This window comes from Zea mays, chromosome 8, assembly GCF_902167145.1.
Source record: "Zea mays cultivar B73 chromosome 8, Zm-B73-REFERENCE-NAM-5.0, whole genome shotgun sequence".
Lineage (NCBI taxonomy): Eukaryota > Viridiplantae > Streptophyta > Magnoliopsida > Poales > Poaceae > Zea > Zea mays.
The window spans coordinates 165,784,006-165,801,448 of record NC_050103.1 but is presented as its reverse complement, the minus strand read 5'-3'; the positions used below and the strand labels follow the sequence as shown (position 1 = coordinate 165,801,448).

General features: G+C 46.5%; 1 protein-coding gene across 1 annotated transcript; it reads right to left on the bottom strand.

The window, feature by feature from the left end:
* Positions 1 to 15,895: 15,895 nt before the first annotated feature.
* LOC109941577 (nuclear transcription factor Y subunit B-1) lies at positions 15,896 to 16,840 on the bottom strand. Its single transcript, XM_020542685.1, has one exon. The coding sequence runs from the start codon at positions 16,554 to 16,556 to the stop codon at positions 16,041 to 16,043; it is 516 nt and encodes a 171-aa protein (XP_020398274.1). The 5' UTR covers positions 16,557 to 16,840; the 3' UTR covers positions 15,896 to 16,040.
* Positions 16,841 to 17,443: the final 603 nt, after the last annotated feature.

The following is a 17,443-nucleotide window of genomic DNA, read 5'->3' as shown; positions in this document are numbered from 1 at the left end:
TGTCTATTGTCTCATGGCAAGTGCTTAGTGAGAGCACCTAGAGGGGGGGGTGAATAGGTGATCCTGTAAAAATCAAACTTATAGCCACAAAAACTTGGTTGATTGTTAGCACAAAGATTGCCAAGTGGCTAGAGAGGAGCCAAGACACAATAATCACAAGAAATCAATCACAGAGATGACACGGTGATTATCCCGTGGTTCGGCCAAGTACAAAACTTGCCTACTCCACGTTGTGGCGTCCCAACGGACGAGAGTTGCACTCAACTCCTCTCAAGTGATCCAATGATCAACTTGAATACCACGGTGTTCTTCTTTTCTTTGATCTTTTCCCGTTTGCGAGGAATCTCCACAACTTGGAGTCTCTCGCACTTACAATTGAATTTCACAAAGAAGCACGGAGTAAGGGAGGGAAGCAACACACACAAATCCACAGCAAAATGCGCACACACACGGCCAAGAAACGAGCTCAAGAGACTATCTCAAAGTTCACACTAGAACGAGCTCGAATCACTGAGAATGACAAACGAATGCGCAAAGACTGAGTGTGGATGATCAAGAATGCTCTAAGGTTGCTTGGTGTCCTCCTCCATGTGCCTAGGGGTCCCTTTTATAGCCCCAAGGCAGCTAGGAGCCGTTGAGAACAATTCTGGAAGGCCATCCTTGCCTTCTGTCATCGGGCGCACCGGACAGTCCGGTGCACACCGGACACTGTCCGGTGCCCGATTTATTTCCATAAACAGTGCATCCGACCGTTGCTGTCTGTTGCAGATCTGGGCGCCGTTGGCGCACCGGACATGTCCGGTGCACACCGGACAGTCCGGTGCCCCATTCCGACCGTTGGCTCGGCCACGTGTCGCGCGCCGATCGTGCGGCCGACCGTTGGCCCGGCCGACCGTTGGCTCACCGGACAGTCCGGTGTACACCGGACAGTCCGGTGAATTTTAGCCGAAGTCGCCGGAGAAAAACCCGAGAGCGGCTGGTTTGCTCCGCGCTGGTCTGGCGCACCGGACACTGTCCGGTGCACACCGGACAGTCCGGTGCCCCAGCCCGAAGCAGCCCTCCACTCCTCTTCTTCTTCCTGTTTCTAACACTTAGACAAGAATATTAGTACACAAAACCAATGTACTAAGGCTTAGAAACATACCTTAACTTGTGATTTGCACTTTGTTCATCCATGGGCATATTTTCACATTTAAGCACTTGTGTTTGCACTCAATCACCAAAATACTTAGAAATGGCCCAAAGGCACATTTCCCTTTCAATCTCCCCCTTTTTGGTGATTTATGCCAACACAACATAAAGCAAGTGGAACAAGTGCAAAACTACTTCAAATAAAAACTAACTTTGAGTTTTATTCAATTTTGGCATATATGGATCATCCTTTGCCACCACTTGGTTTGTTTTTGTAAATCGAACTCAAATCTCTATCTCTAAGTCAAACACACATGTTGAAGCATAAAGAGAGTCATTCCAAAAGAGATTGATCAAGGATTTCAAAAACTTCCCCTTTTTCCCATAATTACTACTTCTCCCCACAAGAAGCCAACTTTTCATAAAAGAGACAATAAGAGTTTTGACAAAACAAAAGCTCTACCCTACTATTTTCAAATCTCTCAAGTGGTAGCTGATCCATTTATTGCTTTGGCCTTTATTTTCTCCCCCTTTGGCATCAAGCACCAAAACGGGATCAATCTTGGCCCTTTAACCCCATTGCCTTACCAAAATCTTCAATTAGGAGTACAAAGGCAATAAGATCATAGAGATGAACTTGGAATAAGTTACCCTCTCATCGGAGTGCAGTGGAAGTCTTGCATGGTCCAAGTTCACCTTTCCCTTTCAATCCACCTTCTAGACTAAATCAAGCAAACTCAAACAAATGGTTAGTCTCAAAGGGTCAAGTTGTAACGCATCTCCCCCTAAACATGTGCATCACTTTGCAACGGACTTGTGAGGTCCAGGGAGTGTTTGTACAACTTGAGCACCACAATAAGCAACAAAATGCAGAATGAACCTGATCAAATGCATAAACACATGTATGCTACAATTCAATCCAAGTTCCGCGAATCTAAGACATTTAGCTCACTACGCAGCCTGCAAAAGGTCTTCTCATCTAGAGGCTTGGTAAAGATATCGGCTAGCTGGTTCTCGGTGCTAACATGAAACACTTCGATATCTCCCTTTTGCTGGTGGTCTCTCAAAAAGTGATGCCGGATGTCTATGTGCTTTGTGCGGCTGTGTTCAACAGGATTTTCCGCCATGCGGATAGCACTCTCATTATCACATAGGAGTGGGACTTTGCTCAGATTGTAGCCAAAGTCCCGGAGGGTTTGCCTCATCCAAAGTAGTTGCGCGCAACACTGTCCTGCGGCAACATACTCGGCCTCAGCGGTGGATAGGGCAACGGAGGTTTGTTTCTTAGAGTTCCATGACACCAGGGACCTTCCTAAGAATTGGCACGTCCCTGATGTACTCTTCCTATCGACCTTACATCCAGCATAGTCGGAGTCTGAGTATCCAACTAAGTCAAAGGTAGACCCCTTTGGATACCAGAGCCCGAAGCAAGGCGTAGCAACTAAATATCTAAGAATTCGCTTCACCGCCACTAAGTGACATTCCTTAGGATCGGATTGAAATCTAGCACACATGCATACGCTAAGCATAATATCCGGTCTACTAGCACATAAGTAAAGCAAAGAACCTATTATTGACCGGTATGCTTTTTGATCAACGGACTTACCTCCTTTGTTGAGGTCGGTGTGTCCGTCGATCCCCATCGGAGTCTTTGCGGGCTTGGCGTCCTTCATCCCAAACCGCTTTAGCAGATCTTGCGTGTACTTCGTTTGGGAGATGAAGGTGCCGTCCTTGAGTTGCTTCACTTGGAACCCAAGGAAGTAGTTCAACTCGCCCATCATCGACATCTCGAATTTTTGCGTCATCACCCTGCTAAATTCTTCACAAGACTTTTGGTTAGTAGAACCAAATATTATGTCATCGACATAAATTTGGCACACAAACAAATCACCATTGCAAGTCTTAGTAAAAAGAGTTGGATCGGCTTTCCCAACCTTGAAAGCGTTAGTAATTAAGAAATCTCTAAGGCATTCATACCATGCTCTTGGGGCTTGCTTAAGTCCATAGAGCGCCTTAGAGAGCTTACACACATGGTCGGGGTACCGATTATCCTCGAAGCCAGGGGGTTGCTCCACGTACACCTCCTCCTTGATTGGCCCGTTGAGGAAAGCGCTCTTCACATCCATTTGGTACAACCTGAAAGAATGGTGAGCGGCATATGCTAGCAAGATACGAATGGACTCTAGCCTAGCCACAGGAGCGAAAGTCTCCTCAAAGTCCAAACCTGCGACTTGGGCATAACCTTTTGCCACAAGTCGAGCCTTGTTCCTCGTCACCACCCCGTGCTCGTCCTGTTTGTTGCGGAACACCCACTTGGTTCCCACAACATTTTGCTTCGGACGAGGCACCAGTGTCCAAACTTCATTGCGCTTGAAGTTGTTGAGTTCCTCCTGCATGGCCAACACCCAGTCCGGATCTAGCAAGGCCTCCTCTACCCTGAAAGGCTCAATAGAAGAGACAAAGGAGTAATGCTCACAAAAATTAACTAATCGAGATCGAGTAGTTACTCCCTTGCTAATGTCACCCAGAATTTGATCGACGGGATGATCCCTTTGAATCATCGCTCGAACTTGGGTTGGAGGTGCCGTTTGCGCTTCTTCCTCCATCACTTGATCATCTTGTGCTCCCCCTTGATCAAGCGCCTCCACTTGAGGTACCTGTTCGTCGTCTTGAGTTGGGGGATGCACCTTAGTTGAGGAAGAGGGTTGATCTCGTTCATATTGTTCCTGTGGCCGAACGTCTCCAATCGCCATGGTTCGTATAGCGGTCGTCGGAACATCTTCTTCATCTACATCATCACAATCAATAACTTGCTCTCTTGGAGAGCCATTAGTCTCATCAAATACAACGTCGCTAGAGACTTCAACCAAACCCGATGATTTGTTGAAGACTCTGTATGCCTTTGTATTTGAGTCATAACCTAACAAAAACCCTTCTACAGCTTTGGGAGCAAACTTAGAATTTCTACCTTTCTTCACTAGAATGTAGCACTTGCTCCCAAATACACGAAAGTAAGATACATTGGGTTTGTTACCGGTTAGAAGCTCATACGACGTCTTCTTGAGGAGGCGGTGAAGGTAGACCCTGTTGATGGCGTGGCAAGCCGTGTTCACGGCTTCCGACCAAAAGCGCTCGGGGGTCTTGAACTCTCCAAGCATAGTCCTTGCCATGTCGATTAGCGTCCTGTTCTTCCTCTCTACCACACCATTTTGCTGTGGTGTGTAGGGAGCGGAGAACTCATGCTTGATCCCTTCCTCCTCAAGGAACTCCTCCACTTGAAGGTTCTTGAACTCGGACCCGTTGTCGCTCCTTATCTTCTTCACCTTGAGCTCAAACTCATTTTGAGCTCTCCTGAGAAAGCGCTTGAGGGTCCCTTGGGTTTCAGACTTATCCTGCAAAAAGAACACCCAAGTGAAGCGGGAAAAGTCATCAACAATAACTAGACCATACTTACTTCCTCCTATACTTAGATAGGCGACGGGTCCGAAGAGGTCCATATGCAGCAGCTCCAGGGGTCTTGAAGTTGTCATCACATTCTTGCTGTGATGCGCTCCTCCCACTTGTTTACCTGCTTGACAAGCTGCACAAGGTCTATCTTTTTCGAATTGAACGTTAGTCAAACCTATCACGTGTTCTCCCTTTAGAAGTTTGTGAAGGTTCTTCATCCCCACATGTGCTAAGCGGCGATGCCACAGCCAGCCCATGCTAGTCTTAGCTATTAAGCATGCATCTAGACCGGCTTCTTCTTTTGCAAAATCAACTAAGTACAGTTTGCCGTCTAATACACCCTTAAAAGCTAGTGAACCATCACTTCTTCTAAAGACAGACACATCTACATTAGTAAATAAACAGTTATATCCCATATTGCATAATTGACTAACAGATAGTAAATTATATCCTAGAGACTCTACTAAAAACACATTAGAAATTGAGTGCTCATTTGATATTGCAATTTTACCTAACCCTTTTACCTTGCCTTGATTCCCATCACCGAAAATAATTGAATCTTGGGAATCCTTATTCTTGACGTAGGAGGTGAACATCTTCTTCTCCCCCGTCATATGGTTTGTGCATCCGCTGTCAATAATCCAGCTTGAACCCCCGGATGCATAAACCTGCAAGGCAAATTTAGGCTTGGGACTTAGGTACCCAACTCATGTTGGGTCCTACAAGGTTAGCACAAATATTCTTAGGGACCCAAATGCAAGGTTTGTCTCCCTTGCATCTTGCCCCTAACTTCCTAGCAATTACCTTTCTATCCTTTCTACAAATTGCAAAGGAAGCATTCAAAGCATGATATATTGTAGAAGGTTCATTAAATTTCCTAGGAATATTAACAACATTTCTTTTAGGCATATTATGAACAACATCCCTTCTACCAACATTCCTATCATGCACATATGAATAACTAGAAGCAAACATAGCATGAGAATCATAAACATATGAATCAAAAGCATCATAACTTCTATTTACATTTCTAGTTTGTCTTCTATCATGATACAAAAAGGCATGGTTCCTTTTAGCACTAGTAGCCATAGGGGCCTTCCCTTTCTCCTTGGCGGGAATGGGAGCCTTATGGCTTGTTAAGTTCTTGGCTTCCCTCTTGAAGCCAAGTCCATCCTTAATTGAGGGGTGTCTACCAACCGTGTAGGCATCTCTAGCAAATTTTAGTTTTTCAAAATCACTTTTGCTAGTCTTAAGTTGAGCATTAAGACTAGCCACTTCATCATTTAGTTTTGAAATTGAAACTAAGTGTTCACTACAAGCATTAACATCAAAATCCTTACACCTAGTGCAAATTGTAATATTTTCAACACAAGAGTTACTTGCTACTTCTAGTTTAGTAGTTAAAACATTAATTTCACCTTTTAAAGAAGAAATGGTTTCATTACAAGTAGAAAGTTCACAAGAAAGTATTCCATTTCTTTTAACTTCTATAGCAAGTGAATTTTGAGCACTAACAAATTTATCATGCTCTTCATATAAAAGGTCTTCTTGTTTCTCTAAGATTCTATCCTTTTCATTTAAGGCATCAATCAGCTCATTAATCTTAGCTATCTTAGTTCTATCCAATCCCTTGAATAAACTAGAGTAATCAATTTCATCCTCACTAGATTCATCATCACTAGAAGAATCATAAGTATTAGCATTACGAGTGATTACCTTCTTTTCCCTTGCCATGAGGCAAGTGTGATGCTCGTTGGGGAAGAGAGCCGATTTGTTGAAGGCAGTGGCGGCGAGTCCCTCATTGTCGGAGTCGGAGGAGGAGCAATCCGAATCCCACTCCTTGCCGAGATGCGCCTCGCCCTTGGCCTTCTTGTAATTCTTCTTCTTTTCCCTCTTGTTTCCCTGTTCCTGGTCACTATCGTTATCGGGGCAGTTAGCGATAAAATGACCAATCTTACCGCACTTGAAGCATGAGCGCTTCCCCTTTGTCTTGGTCTTGCTTGGCTGCCCCTTGTGACCTTTTAGCACCGTCTTGAAGCGTTTGATGATGAGAGCCATCTCTTCATCATTAAGTCCGGCCGCCTCAATTTGTGCCACCTTGCTAGGTAGCGCCTCCTTGCTCCTTGTTGCCTTTAGAGCAATGGGTTGAGACTCGTGGAGTGGACCGTTCAACGCGTCGTCGACATATCTTGCCTCGTTGATCATCATCCGCTCGCTCACGAATTTTCCAAGTACTTCTTCGGGCGTCATCATCGTGTACCTGGGATTCTCACGAATATTGTTCACGAGATGAGGATCAAGAACAGTAAATGACCTGAGCATTAGGCGGACGACGTCGTGATCCGTCCAACGCGTGCTTCCGTAGCTCCTTATCTTGTTGATAAGGGTCTTGAGCCGGTTGTAAGTTTGAGTTGGCTCTTCTCCCCTTATCATGGTGAATCGTCCAAGTTCGCCCTCCACCAACTCCATCTTGGTGAGCATGGTGATGTCGTTCCCCTCGTGAGAGATCTTGAGGGTGTCCCATATCTGCTTGGCATTGTCCAAGCCGCTCACCTTATTGTACTCTTCCCTGCACAAAGATGCTAAGAGAACAGTAGTAGCTTGTGCATTTTTATGAATTTGTTCATTGATAAACATAGGGCTATCCGAGCTATCAAATTTCATTCCATTCTCTACAATTTCCCATATGCTTGGATGGAGAGAGAATAAATGACTACGCATTTTGTGACTCCAAAATCCGTAGTCCTCCCCATCAAAGTGTGGAGGTTTACCAAGAGGAATGGAAAGCAAATGCGAATTCGAACTATGTGGAATACGAGAATAATCAAATGAAAAGTTCGAATTGACCGTCTTCCTGTAGTCGTTGTCGTCGTCCTTTTGGGAAGAAGAGGACTCATCGCTGTCGTAGTAGACGATCTCCTTGATGCGTCTTGTCTTCTTCTTCTTCCCATCTTTTCGCTTGTGGCCCGAGCCCGAGTTGTTGGATTTGTCATCCCTTGGCTCATTGACGAAAGACTCCTTCTCCTTGTCGTTGATCACAATTCCCTTCCCCTTAGGATCCATCTCTTCGGGCGGTTAGTCCCTTTCTTGAAGAGAACGGCTCCGATACCAATTGAGAGCACCTAGAGGGGGGGGTGAATAGGTGATCCTGTAAAAATCAAACTTATAGCCACAAAAACTTGGTTGATTGTTAGCACAAAGATTGCCAAGTGGCTAGAGAGGAGCCAAGACACAATAATCACAAGAAATCAATCACAGAGATGACACGGTGATTATCCCGTGGTTCGGCCAAGTACAAAACTTGCCTACTCCACGTTGTGGCGTCCCAACGGACGAGAGTTGCACTCAACTCCTCTCAAGTGATCCAATGATCAACTTGAATACCACGGTGTTCTTCTTTTCTTTGATCTTTTCCCGTTTGCGAGGAATCTCCACAACTTGGAGTCTCTCGCCCTTACAATTGAATTTCACAAAGAAGCACGGAGTAAGGGAGGGAAGCAACACACACAAATCCACAGCAAAATGCGCACACACACGGCCAAGAAACGAGCTCAAGAGACTATCTCAAAGTTCACACTAGAACGAGCTCGAATCACTGAGAATGACAAACGAATGCGCAAAGACTGAGTGTGGATGATCAAGAATGCTCTAAGGTTGCTTGGTGTCCTCCTCCATGCGCCTAGGGGTCCCTTTTATAGCCCCAAGGCAGCTAGGAGCCGTTGAGAACAATTCTGGAAGGCCATCCTTGCCTTCTGTCATCGGGCGCACCGGACAGTCCGGTGCACACCGGACACTGTCCGGTGCCCGATTTATTTCCATAAACAGTGCATCCGACCGTTGCTGTCTGTTGCAGATCTGGGCGCCGTTGGCGCACCGGACATGTCCGGTGCACACCGGACAGTCCGGTGCCCCATTCCGACCGTTGGCTCGGCCACGTGTCGCGCGCCGATCGCGCGGCCGACCGTTGGCCCGGCCGACCGTTGGCTCACCGGACAGTCCGGTGTACACCGGACAGTCCGGTGAATTTTAGCCGAAGTCGCCGGAGAAAAACCCGAGAGCGGCTGGTTTGCTCCACGCTGGTCTGGCGCACCGGACACTGTCCGGTGCACACCGGACAGTCCGGTGCCCCAGCCCGAAGCAGCCCTCCACTCCTCTTCTTCTTCCTGTTTCTAACACTTAGACAAGAATATTAGTACACAAAACCAATGTACTAAGGCTTAGAAACATACCTTAACTTGTGATTTGCACTTTGTTCATCCATGGGCATATTTTCACATTTAAGCACTTGTGTTTGCACTCAATCACCAAAATACTTAGAAATGACCCAAAGGCACATTTCCCTTTCACTTAGCTCACTAGATAATTTTTCACATTTGTCAATTTCTAGAGCATAAGCATTTTTAACCTTAACATGCTTTTTGTTTTCCTTAATAAGGAAGTCCTCTTGAGAGTCCAAGAGATCATCCTTCTCATGAATAACACTAATCAATTCATTTAATTTTTGCTTTTGTTCCATGTTAAGGTTGGCAAAAAGGGTACTCAAATTATCTTCCTCATCACTAGCATTATCATCACTAGAGGATTCATATCTAGTGGAGGATTTAGATTTAACCTTCTTTTTGCCGTCTTTTGCCATGAGGCATTTGTGGCCGACGTTGGGGAAGAGGAGTCCCTTGGTGACGGCGATGTTGGCGGCGTCCTCGTCGGAGGAGGAGTCGCTTGAGCTTTCGTCGGAGTCCCACTCCCGACAAACATGGGCATCGCCGTCCTTCTTCTTATAGTACCTCTTCTTCTCCTTTCTTCTTCCCTTCTTGTCGTCACCCCTGTCACTATCACTTGATAATGGACATTTAGCTATAAAGTGACCGGGCTTACCACACTTGTAGCAAACCTTCTTGGAGCGGGACTTGTAGTCTTTCCCTCTCCTTTGTTTGAGGATTTGGCGGAAGCTCTTGATGACGAGCGCCATTTCCTCATTGTCCAGCTTGGAGGCGTCTATTGGTTGTCGACTTGGTGTAGACTCCTCCTTCTTTTCCTCCGTCGCCTTGAATGCGACGGGTTGAGCTTCGGATGTGGAGGGATCATCAAGCTCGTTGATCTTCCTTGAGCCTTCGATCATGCACTCAAAACTTACAAAATTCCCGATTACTTCCTCGGGGGTCATTAGTGTATATCTTGGGTTGCCACGGATTAGTTGAACTTGAGTAGGGTTAAGGAAAATAAGAGATCTTAGAATAACCTTAACCACCTCGTGGTCATCCCACTTTTTGCTCCCGAGGTTGCGCACTTGGTTTACCAAGGTCTTGAGCCGGTTGTACATGTTTTGTGGCTCTTCTCCTTTGTGAAGCCGGAAGCGACCGAGCTCCCCCTCGATCGTTTCCCGCTTGGTGATCTTTGTGAGCTCATCGCCTTCGTGTGCGGTTTTGAGCACATCCCAAACCTCCTTGGCGTTCTTCAACCCTTGTACTTTGTTATACTCCTCTCTACTTAGAGAAGCGAGGAGTATTGTTGTTGCTTGAGAGTTGAAGTGCTCGATTTGGGCCGCCTCATCCTCATCATAGTCTTCATCCCCTACGGATGGTACCTGTGCACCAAACTCAACAACATCCCATATGCTTTTGTGGAGTGAGGTTAGATGAAATCGCATTAAATCACTCCACCTAGCGTAATCTTCACCATCAAAAGTTGGTGGTTTGCCTAATGGGACGGAAAGTAATGGTGTATGTTTAGAAATGTGAGGGTAGCGTAGGGGAATCTTACTATACTTCTTGCGCTCTTGGCGCTTAGAAGTGATGGATGCCGCATCGGAGCCGGAGGTGGATGTTGATGAAGTGTCGGTCTCGTAATAGACCACTTTCCTCATCCTCTTGTGCTTGTCCCCACTCCGATGTGGCTTGTGAGAAGAAGATTTCTCCTTCTTCTCTTTGTGGTGAGAAGAAGATTTCTTCTCCTTCCCTTTGTTGGAGGAGCTCTTCTTCTTTTCCTTCCTCTTGGTGCGGGACTCTTCCGATGAAGTGCTCCCGTGGCTTGTAGTGGGCTTTTCGCCGGTCTCCATCTCCTTCTTGGCGTGATCTCCTGACATCACTTCGAGCGGTTAGGCTCTAATGAAGCACCGGGCTCCGATACCAATTGATAGTCGCCTAGAGGGGGGTGAATAGGGCGAAACTGAAATTTACAAATATAAACACAACTACAAGCCGGGTTAGCGTTAGAAATATAAACGAGTCCGCGAGAGAGGGTGAAAAACAAATCGCAAGCAAATGAAGAGTGTGACACGCGGATGTGTTTTACCGAGGTTCGGTTCTCGCAAACCTACTCCCCGTTGAGGAGGCCACAAAGGCCGGGTCTCTTTCAACCCTTCCCTCTCTCAAACGGTCCCTCGGACCGAGTGAGCTTCTCTTCTCAAATCAAAGCCGACAACAAAACTTCCCAGCAAGGGCCACCACACAATTGGTGCCTCTTGCCTTGATTACAATGGAGTTTTGATCTCAAGAACAAGTGAGAAAGAAAAGAAGCAATCCAAGCGCAAGAGCTCAAAAGAACACGGCAAATCTCTCTCGCTAATCACTAAAGACTTGTGTGGAATTTGGAGAGGATTTGATCTCTTTGGTGTGTCTAGAATTGAATGCCTAGCTCTTGTAAGTGGTTGAGAAGTGGAAAACTTGGATACTATGAATGTGGGGGTGGTTGGGGTATTTATAGCCCCAACCACCAAACTTGACCGTTGGTGGAGGCTGTCTGCACGATGGCGCACCGGACAGTCCGGTGCCCCAGCCACGTCACCAGTGCCGTTGGAATTTGACCGTTGGAGTTCTGACTTCTGGGCCCGCCTCGATGTCCGGTGGCGCACCGGACATGAACTGTTCATTGTCCGGTGCGCCGGTATGGGCGCGCCTGCCTTCTGCGCGCGCTGCGCGCGCATTTAATGCGTTGCAGGTAGCCGTTGGCGCGAAGTAGCCGTTGCTCCGAGGATGCACCGGACAGTCCGGTGCACACCGAACATGTCCGGTGAATTATAGCGGAGCAGCCTTCGTAAAATCCCGAGGCTGGCGAGTTCCAGAGCCGCGTCCCGTTGGAGCACCGGACACTGTCCGGTGTACACCGGACAGTCCGGTGAATTATAGCGCGCCGACTCTGGATTTTCCCGAAGGTGACAAGTTGGAGTTGGATTCCTCTGGTGCACCGGACACTGTCCGGTGGCACACCGGACAGTCCGGTGCGCCAGACCAGAGGGGCCTTCGGTAGCTTCTTTGCTCTTTTGTCGAACCCAACATTTGGTCTTTTTATTGGCTAAGTGTGAACCTTTTGCACCTGTAAAACTTATACACTAGAACAAACTGGTTAGTCCAAAGATTTGTGTTGGGCAATTCAACCACCAAAATTATATAGGAACTAGGTGTAAGCCTAATTCCCTTTCACCCCCATGCTAAGACAACTTGTAGCTATAACAAAAAGAGAGTTGTGATACAAATTAGAAGCATTTCTTTTCCCTCCACGATTTATAGCAATGACAAGCAATTATACTTTCTCTTTGTTTATCTCTTTGTGTATATATATACGGAGTATAGCACTATATATGTACGGAGTATAACACTATATTTATGCAAATAATAATTCACTATATTTATGCACTATATTTAACCAAAAATCATAGTCAAAAGCTACCATTTCAAGGATCAAATAATAATTCATCAGTCAAAACAATCATAGTTTGGCTCAATCAAAACAATAATAATTCATTAGTCAAAACTCACGGTGATGGCGAGGCGAGCAGGGGCCGCGGGGCGGCGTCAAGGACCAGGGGCGGCGTCGAGCGCCGTCGAACGGTGGTGGCCTGAGCGGCGTCGACGGCGCGCGGTGGCCGGCGCAGAGAGAGGCTGGCGGGGGCCGGCGTGGAACGGGTGAGCGGGGGCGGAGGCGGATGGCCGGGGCGGGCGGGGGCCGGTGTGGTCCGGGCGAGCGGGCGGATGGCCGGGGTGGCGGCGCCTGCTATCACGGCGACGGCGGCGGCGCTTTTGCGAGGGAACAGAGAGAGAAGAGAGCGAGCGAGAACAGAGAAGAGAACCCGCGTCGGTTTGATTAAGGTCGAGCTCTTTGTCGAGTGCCCGCGATCTAGCACTCGGCAAAGATTTTTTTAATTTAAAAATATACTTTGCCGAGTGCCCCAGATCTGGGGCACTCGGCAAAAACCTTACTTTGCCGAGTGTCCAATGTTCGACACTCGGCATAGACTATCTTTGCCGAGTGTCATTTCTTGACACTCGGCAAAGTACTTTTTTATTTTCCCAACCAAAATTTTTATAGTATGTTCCTACACTATATAGATCTACATGTACCATTTTGAGACAATTAGAAAATTGTTTTCTATAGCTAGTAGATTTAGTTCGTTTATTTGAATTTCTTCGAAAAAATCACATTTGAACTGCAGGTCACTCGAAACTTGGAAAACCGTGCATGCAAAAATAATATCCATGCTACTTAGCACAAGTTACGACAGATTTCAGGATCAGACCGGAAACTTCGAGCACCATGCTCACTCAACATGGCCGTGAACTTGCCATACAACTGTTTAAAAATTTTATAAAACACAAACAAACTTAGAAAATCATGAAACTTGTCCACGTGTCATGATATCATATGTAGAGTCTGTGATAAAAAATTTAGAATGTTTGGAGAAAGTTGTGAAATATTATGTGTAGAAACCTAAGAGAACTACACATGAAATCATAGAGTTTCAATGTGGATCTCTTAGGTTTGTACACATAGTGCGTTACAGCTTTTTCGAAACTTTTTCAAATTTTTATCACAGCCTCTACATATGATATCATGACACGTGGATATGTTTCATGATTTTCTGACTTTGTTTGTGTTTTATACAATTTTTAAACACCTGGATGGCAAGTTCACAGTCATGTTGAGTGAGCATGGTGCTCGAAGTTTCTGGTCCGCTCCTGAAATCGGTCGTAACTTGTGCTAAGTAGCATGTATATCATTTTTGCATGCACGATTTTCCAAGTTTCGAGTGACCTGCAGTTCAAATCTGAATTTTTCGAAGAAATTTAAATAAACAAACTAAATGTACTAGCTATAGAAAACACTGTTATAATTGTGCCAAAATGGTACATATAGGTCTACATAGTGTAGTAACATACCACAAAAAGTTTGGTGACCAAAATAAAATAAAAATAAAAATATGCTTTGCCGAGTGTCTACATAGGACACTCGGCAAAGACTCTCTTTGCCGAGTGCCAGATATTTGACACTCGGCAAGGACTGACGGCCGTCAGCTGTAGACGGCCGCTAACGGCCCTTTGCCCAGAGCCATCTGTGCCGAGTGCTTGACTCTCGGGAAAGCAATCTTTGCCGAGTGCCTGGCTGTACCGAGTGTCCCGCACTCGGTAAATAAGATCTTTACTGAGCGCAGGTCTTTGCCGAGTGCGGCTCTCGGCAAAGTCTTCTTTGCTGAGTGCCCGATAAAAAGCACTCGGCAAAGCCGCCGGCACTCGGCAAAGGCCCGGATTCCGGTAGTGACCAAACATGGCCTTAGTTTAGTGTAGTCATAATCCGAGAAATCGCCTGTCACTTTTTCTTTGGTTTTCAGGTGCGGGCACCATGCACATCATGCATATGATATAGCTACTATTTAGTATCAGACTTTGTCGTCCACCACCATGCATGGAGTATGCTATGGTATATGCTACTATTCTAGTATAAGGATGCCAAATAGAAGACATAAACATGAATTAGTCATGATTTAACAAAAACTAATATAGGCTAATTGGTGAGTAGAACTCTGTAGAAAAACAATTTTTGTTTTTAATCAGTTCATGTTTAACCTATCATCTAACGATGGGCTAAACTAAACTTTAGTCCAATATGTACTTCTTCCATTCACAAAGAATGCAATAATTCTCGCAATTCAAGAAGTTAAAAAACTAAACTTTGACTAAATTTATATTTAAAAAGTACACACATTCAGAATACAAAATAATTGATTACGCCATTGGATTATTAGTTACATAACATGTTTGTGTAAAATTTATTTAGAGATCAAAATATTACTACTATTTACTATAAATTTGGTTAAATTTAATCTAGATTGACCAGTACAGATATCATATAGTCGTAAACGATACTGTTTGCCATGTATGCTAGCTGTTCAATATTGGTCACTCTCTCTATAGTGTATATGCATGTGTTATGCCTGAGCCTGAATTATTGGGAGGCAGCAGAGTCCGTCAGTCTACCTGGACCCTTGAGCCTGGGACGACCTCATGGAGCATGCATGCCATTTAAGATGTCAGTGGTTAAAGAAACATCAATTTCTGTGTCCCATGAACATTTAATACTATAAAGACTGCTCGCTCCACCGGGTGATATGAATAGAACTACCACAAGCCTGCTATACGCACGGCTTAGTCCTCGATCGCAGAAATTTCAGAGAAATCATATAGAAACTTTATAGGAATCAATTCATCTTTACAGAAAATATGCAGGAGATAGGAAAAAAGATACGCATCTTCCCTAGAACACAAGGAGAATAATGAAATTCAAACATACAAAAAAAAATCCAAGATGCAAACAAGATCTCAGCTTCTCATTGAAAAAATTATCACGAGCAATACACCACAGTCACAGCAAAGCAAAACAACTAACATCATGCATGGATCTTGTATATATAATACTAGCAAGTAAGAATCAACCATATCGTTTTCAGGTGATGTTTTGCATGAACCGGCAGCACCGTGTATCGCTGTCTAGTTAATTAGTTTCTCACAAAGAATCAGCTGGTGGGAATCTTGTCTAATGAAGCCAAGCAACCATTGATGAACTCTATAGAGAAAGAAAATTTGGGAGAGAGGAGACAATAATAATAAGCGGCAAGAACATCAATAACGATTTCACCCTGAAAGGCTTAACCTACTAGAACGCTGGCTACCCAAAAAAAAGCTGAAATCGAACAACTACGTAAGTTTCATTCGTGCAAATCGATTGGAGCTTCACAAATCAATAATCGAATCAAATTCATCGATGATGGGCCGAGCAATCGAAGTAGTTACATCGACCCGCGCGCGGTATAGTAGGCGCGCGGCAGGGTCTTCGTTTTCATCCACCATCGTCCCAACCCCAAGTCCTTATTCACCGATGATACGTACCCCGGAGATGAATCGGTAGCAGCAAGAACTCTTGTTCACCTCCTCTAGCTAGCTACTACTGTACTGGGTGCATGCTCATAGCTTTTGTTGTGGCTAGCTAGCACTAATAAGCTATATATATGTGTGTGTGGAACTGTGGAACATAGATAGATAGATAGAGATAGCTTGTAATTTGGATTTGATATGACGATTCACCTCTCAAAAAATGAGCAGTAGTAAAAATTAATAAGATAAGCGCGTAGCTTTTGTTGTTGATCTGACGAATAACAAGCAAATTAAAGAGCAGCTGGCGAAGTAGAAGTTGGATCAAAAGGGCCTGGCGGATGAGGTGTTGTTGTCGGGGCGGTCGATGGCTGCGGCGCCGAACATGAAATGACCGGGTGCGGCGGCGGCGGCGGGCGAGGTGGACGTGGACGCGGACGCGGGGTGGTGGTCTCCGCCGCCGCGGGAGGAGGACGCGGCTGCGGCGGCGCGGTCCCCCTCGACCTCCCGGTACTTGTGGAGGTAGCCGCGCATGGGGTCGACGTAGTCGTCGAAGCCCAGGGCGCCGAAGGCCCAGCAGAGGTCGTCGCCGTTGACGGTCTTGCGCTTCTCCTTGTGGCACTTGTCGGAGGCCTCGCCGGTGACGAAGCCGATGAACTCGGACACGCACTCCTGCATCGTCTCCTTGGCCTCCTTGGAGATCTTGGCGTTGGGCGGCAGGATCTGCTTCATGATGCGGCCGACGTTGGCGATGGGCAGCAGCCGGTCCTGCTCCCCGCCGACGACCGCCCGCCGCCCGTCCTCCCCGTCCGGCGGCTGCCCGTGGTGGCCGGCCGCCATGCCGCCGTGCGTCGTCGTCGTTTGGCCTTAATTCCTCCCTACTAGTACTAGCTAATAGTCGCCCCGCCCTTTGCTCTATCTCTCTCTCTCCCTCTCTCACCCTCTTTGTAGCGTGGACTAGCAGGCCTTGCGGGGGCTGCATACTGCGTCGTACTGTTTGGTCCTTCCCTTCGTATGTCCTAGGCCTTTCAGCATTTCTGCGGGATATCCATATCCGCCTGGTGTTCGTTGGTTTTTCGCCGGCGGGGATCTGCGGCTATTTCAGCATTTCTTGCTTCCTTCGTTTTACCGGCGGGGTGCCGTGCGCGGCCGGGCTGCAGCAGCAGTAATAGTATAGACAGCAGCCAATCATATGAACCCTGCTGGCCTGCTAGGCATGTGGCACATGCCGCACAACAGTCCGCCCGGCCCGGCCATGATCTGAATCGTTGCCCAGCCACCAGCCTACCTCTGCTAGCAGGCTATGCATGGCTCCATCTACCTCTGCTAGCAGGCTGGACCTGGACGCGGACGACGACGGATTTGCACCTTGCAGCGTCCGACTCCGACTCCGACTCCGACTCCGACTCCTGAGTCAGCAGTCTGCAGGGCACCGCACCTAGGGTTCTAGCAAGCAGCTGGAGCTAGGCTAGCCGAGAGGGCCGGCCCGGCCTGCAGCCTGCATTAATGCGTGGATCGCCGTACAGTGCGCCTGGGGAAATAAAGGGAGTCCACGTGATTCATGCGCGCGGGGAGGAGAGGAACCAAACAGATTTTTTTTCTAGTTTTTGAAAAACAATTATATTATATTTAGACCTTTTTTAAAAAAAAAACTAGGTCACGAGTTTGCTGTCGTCGAACGAGGCCGTTTACAACCCCACAAAGCTAGCGGCTAGCTATATAGCGCG

What these genes read in the sequence shown, in the direction of transcription:
- LOC109941577 (XM_020542685.1), bottom strand. Translation starts at nt 16,556, where the DNA reads ATGGCGGCCGGCCACCACGGGCAGCCGCCGGACGGGGAGGACGGGCGG.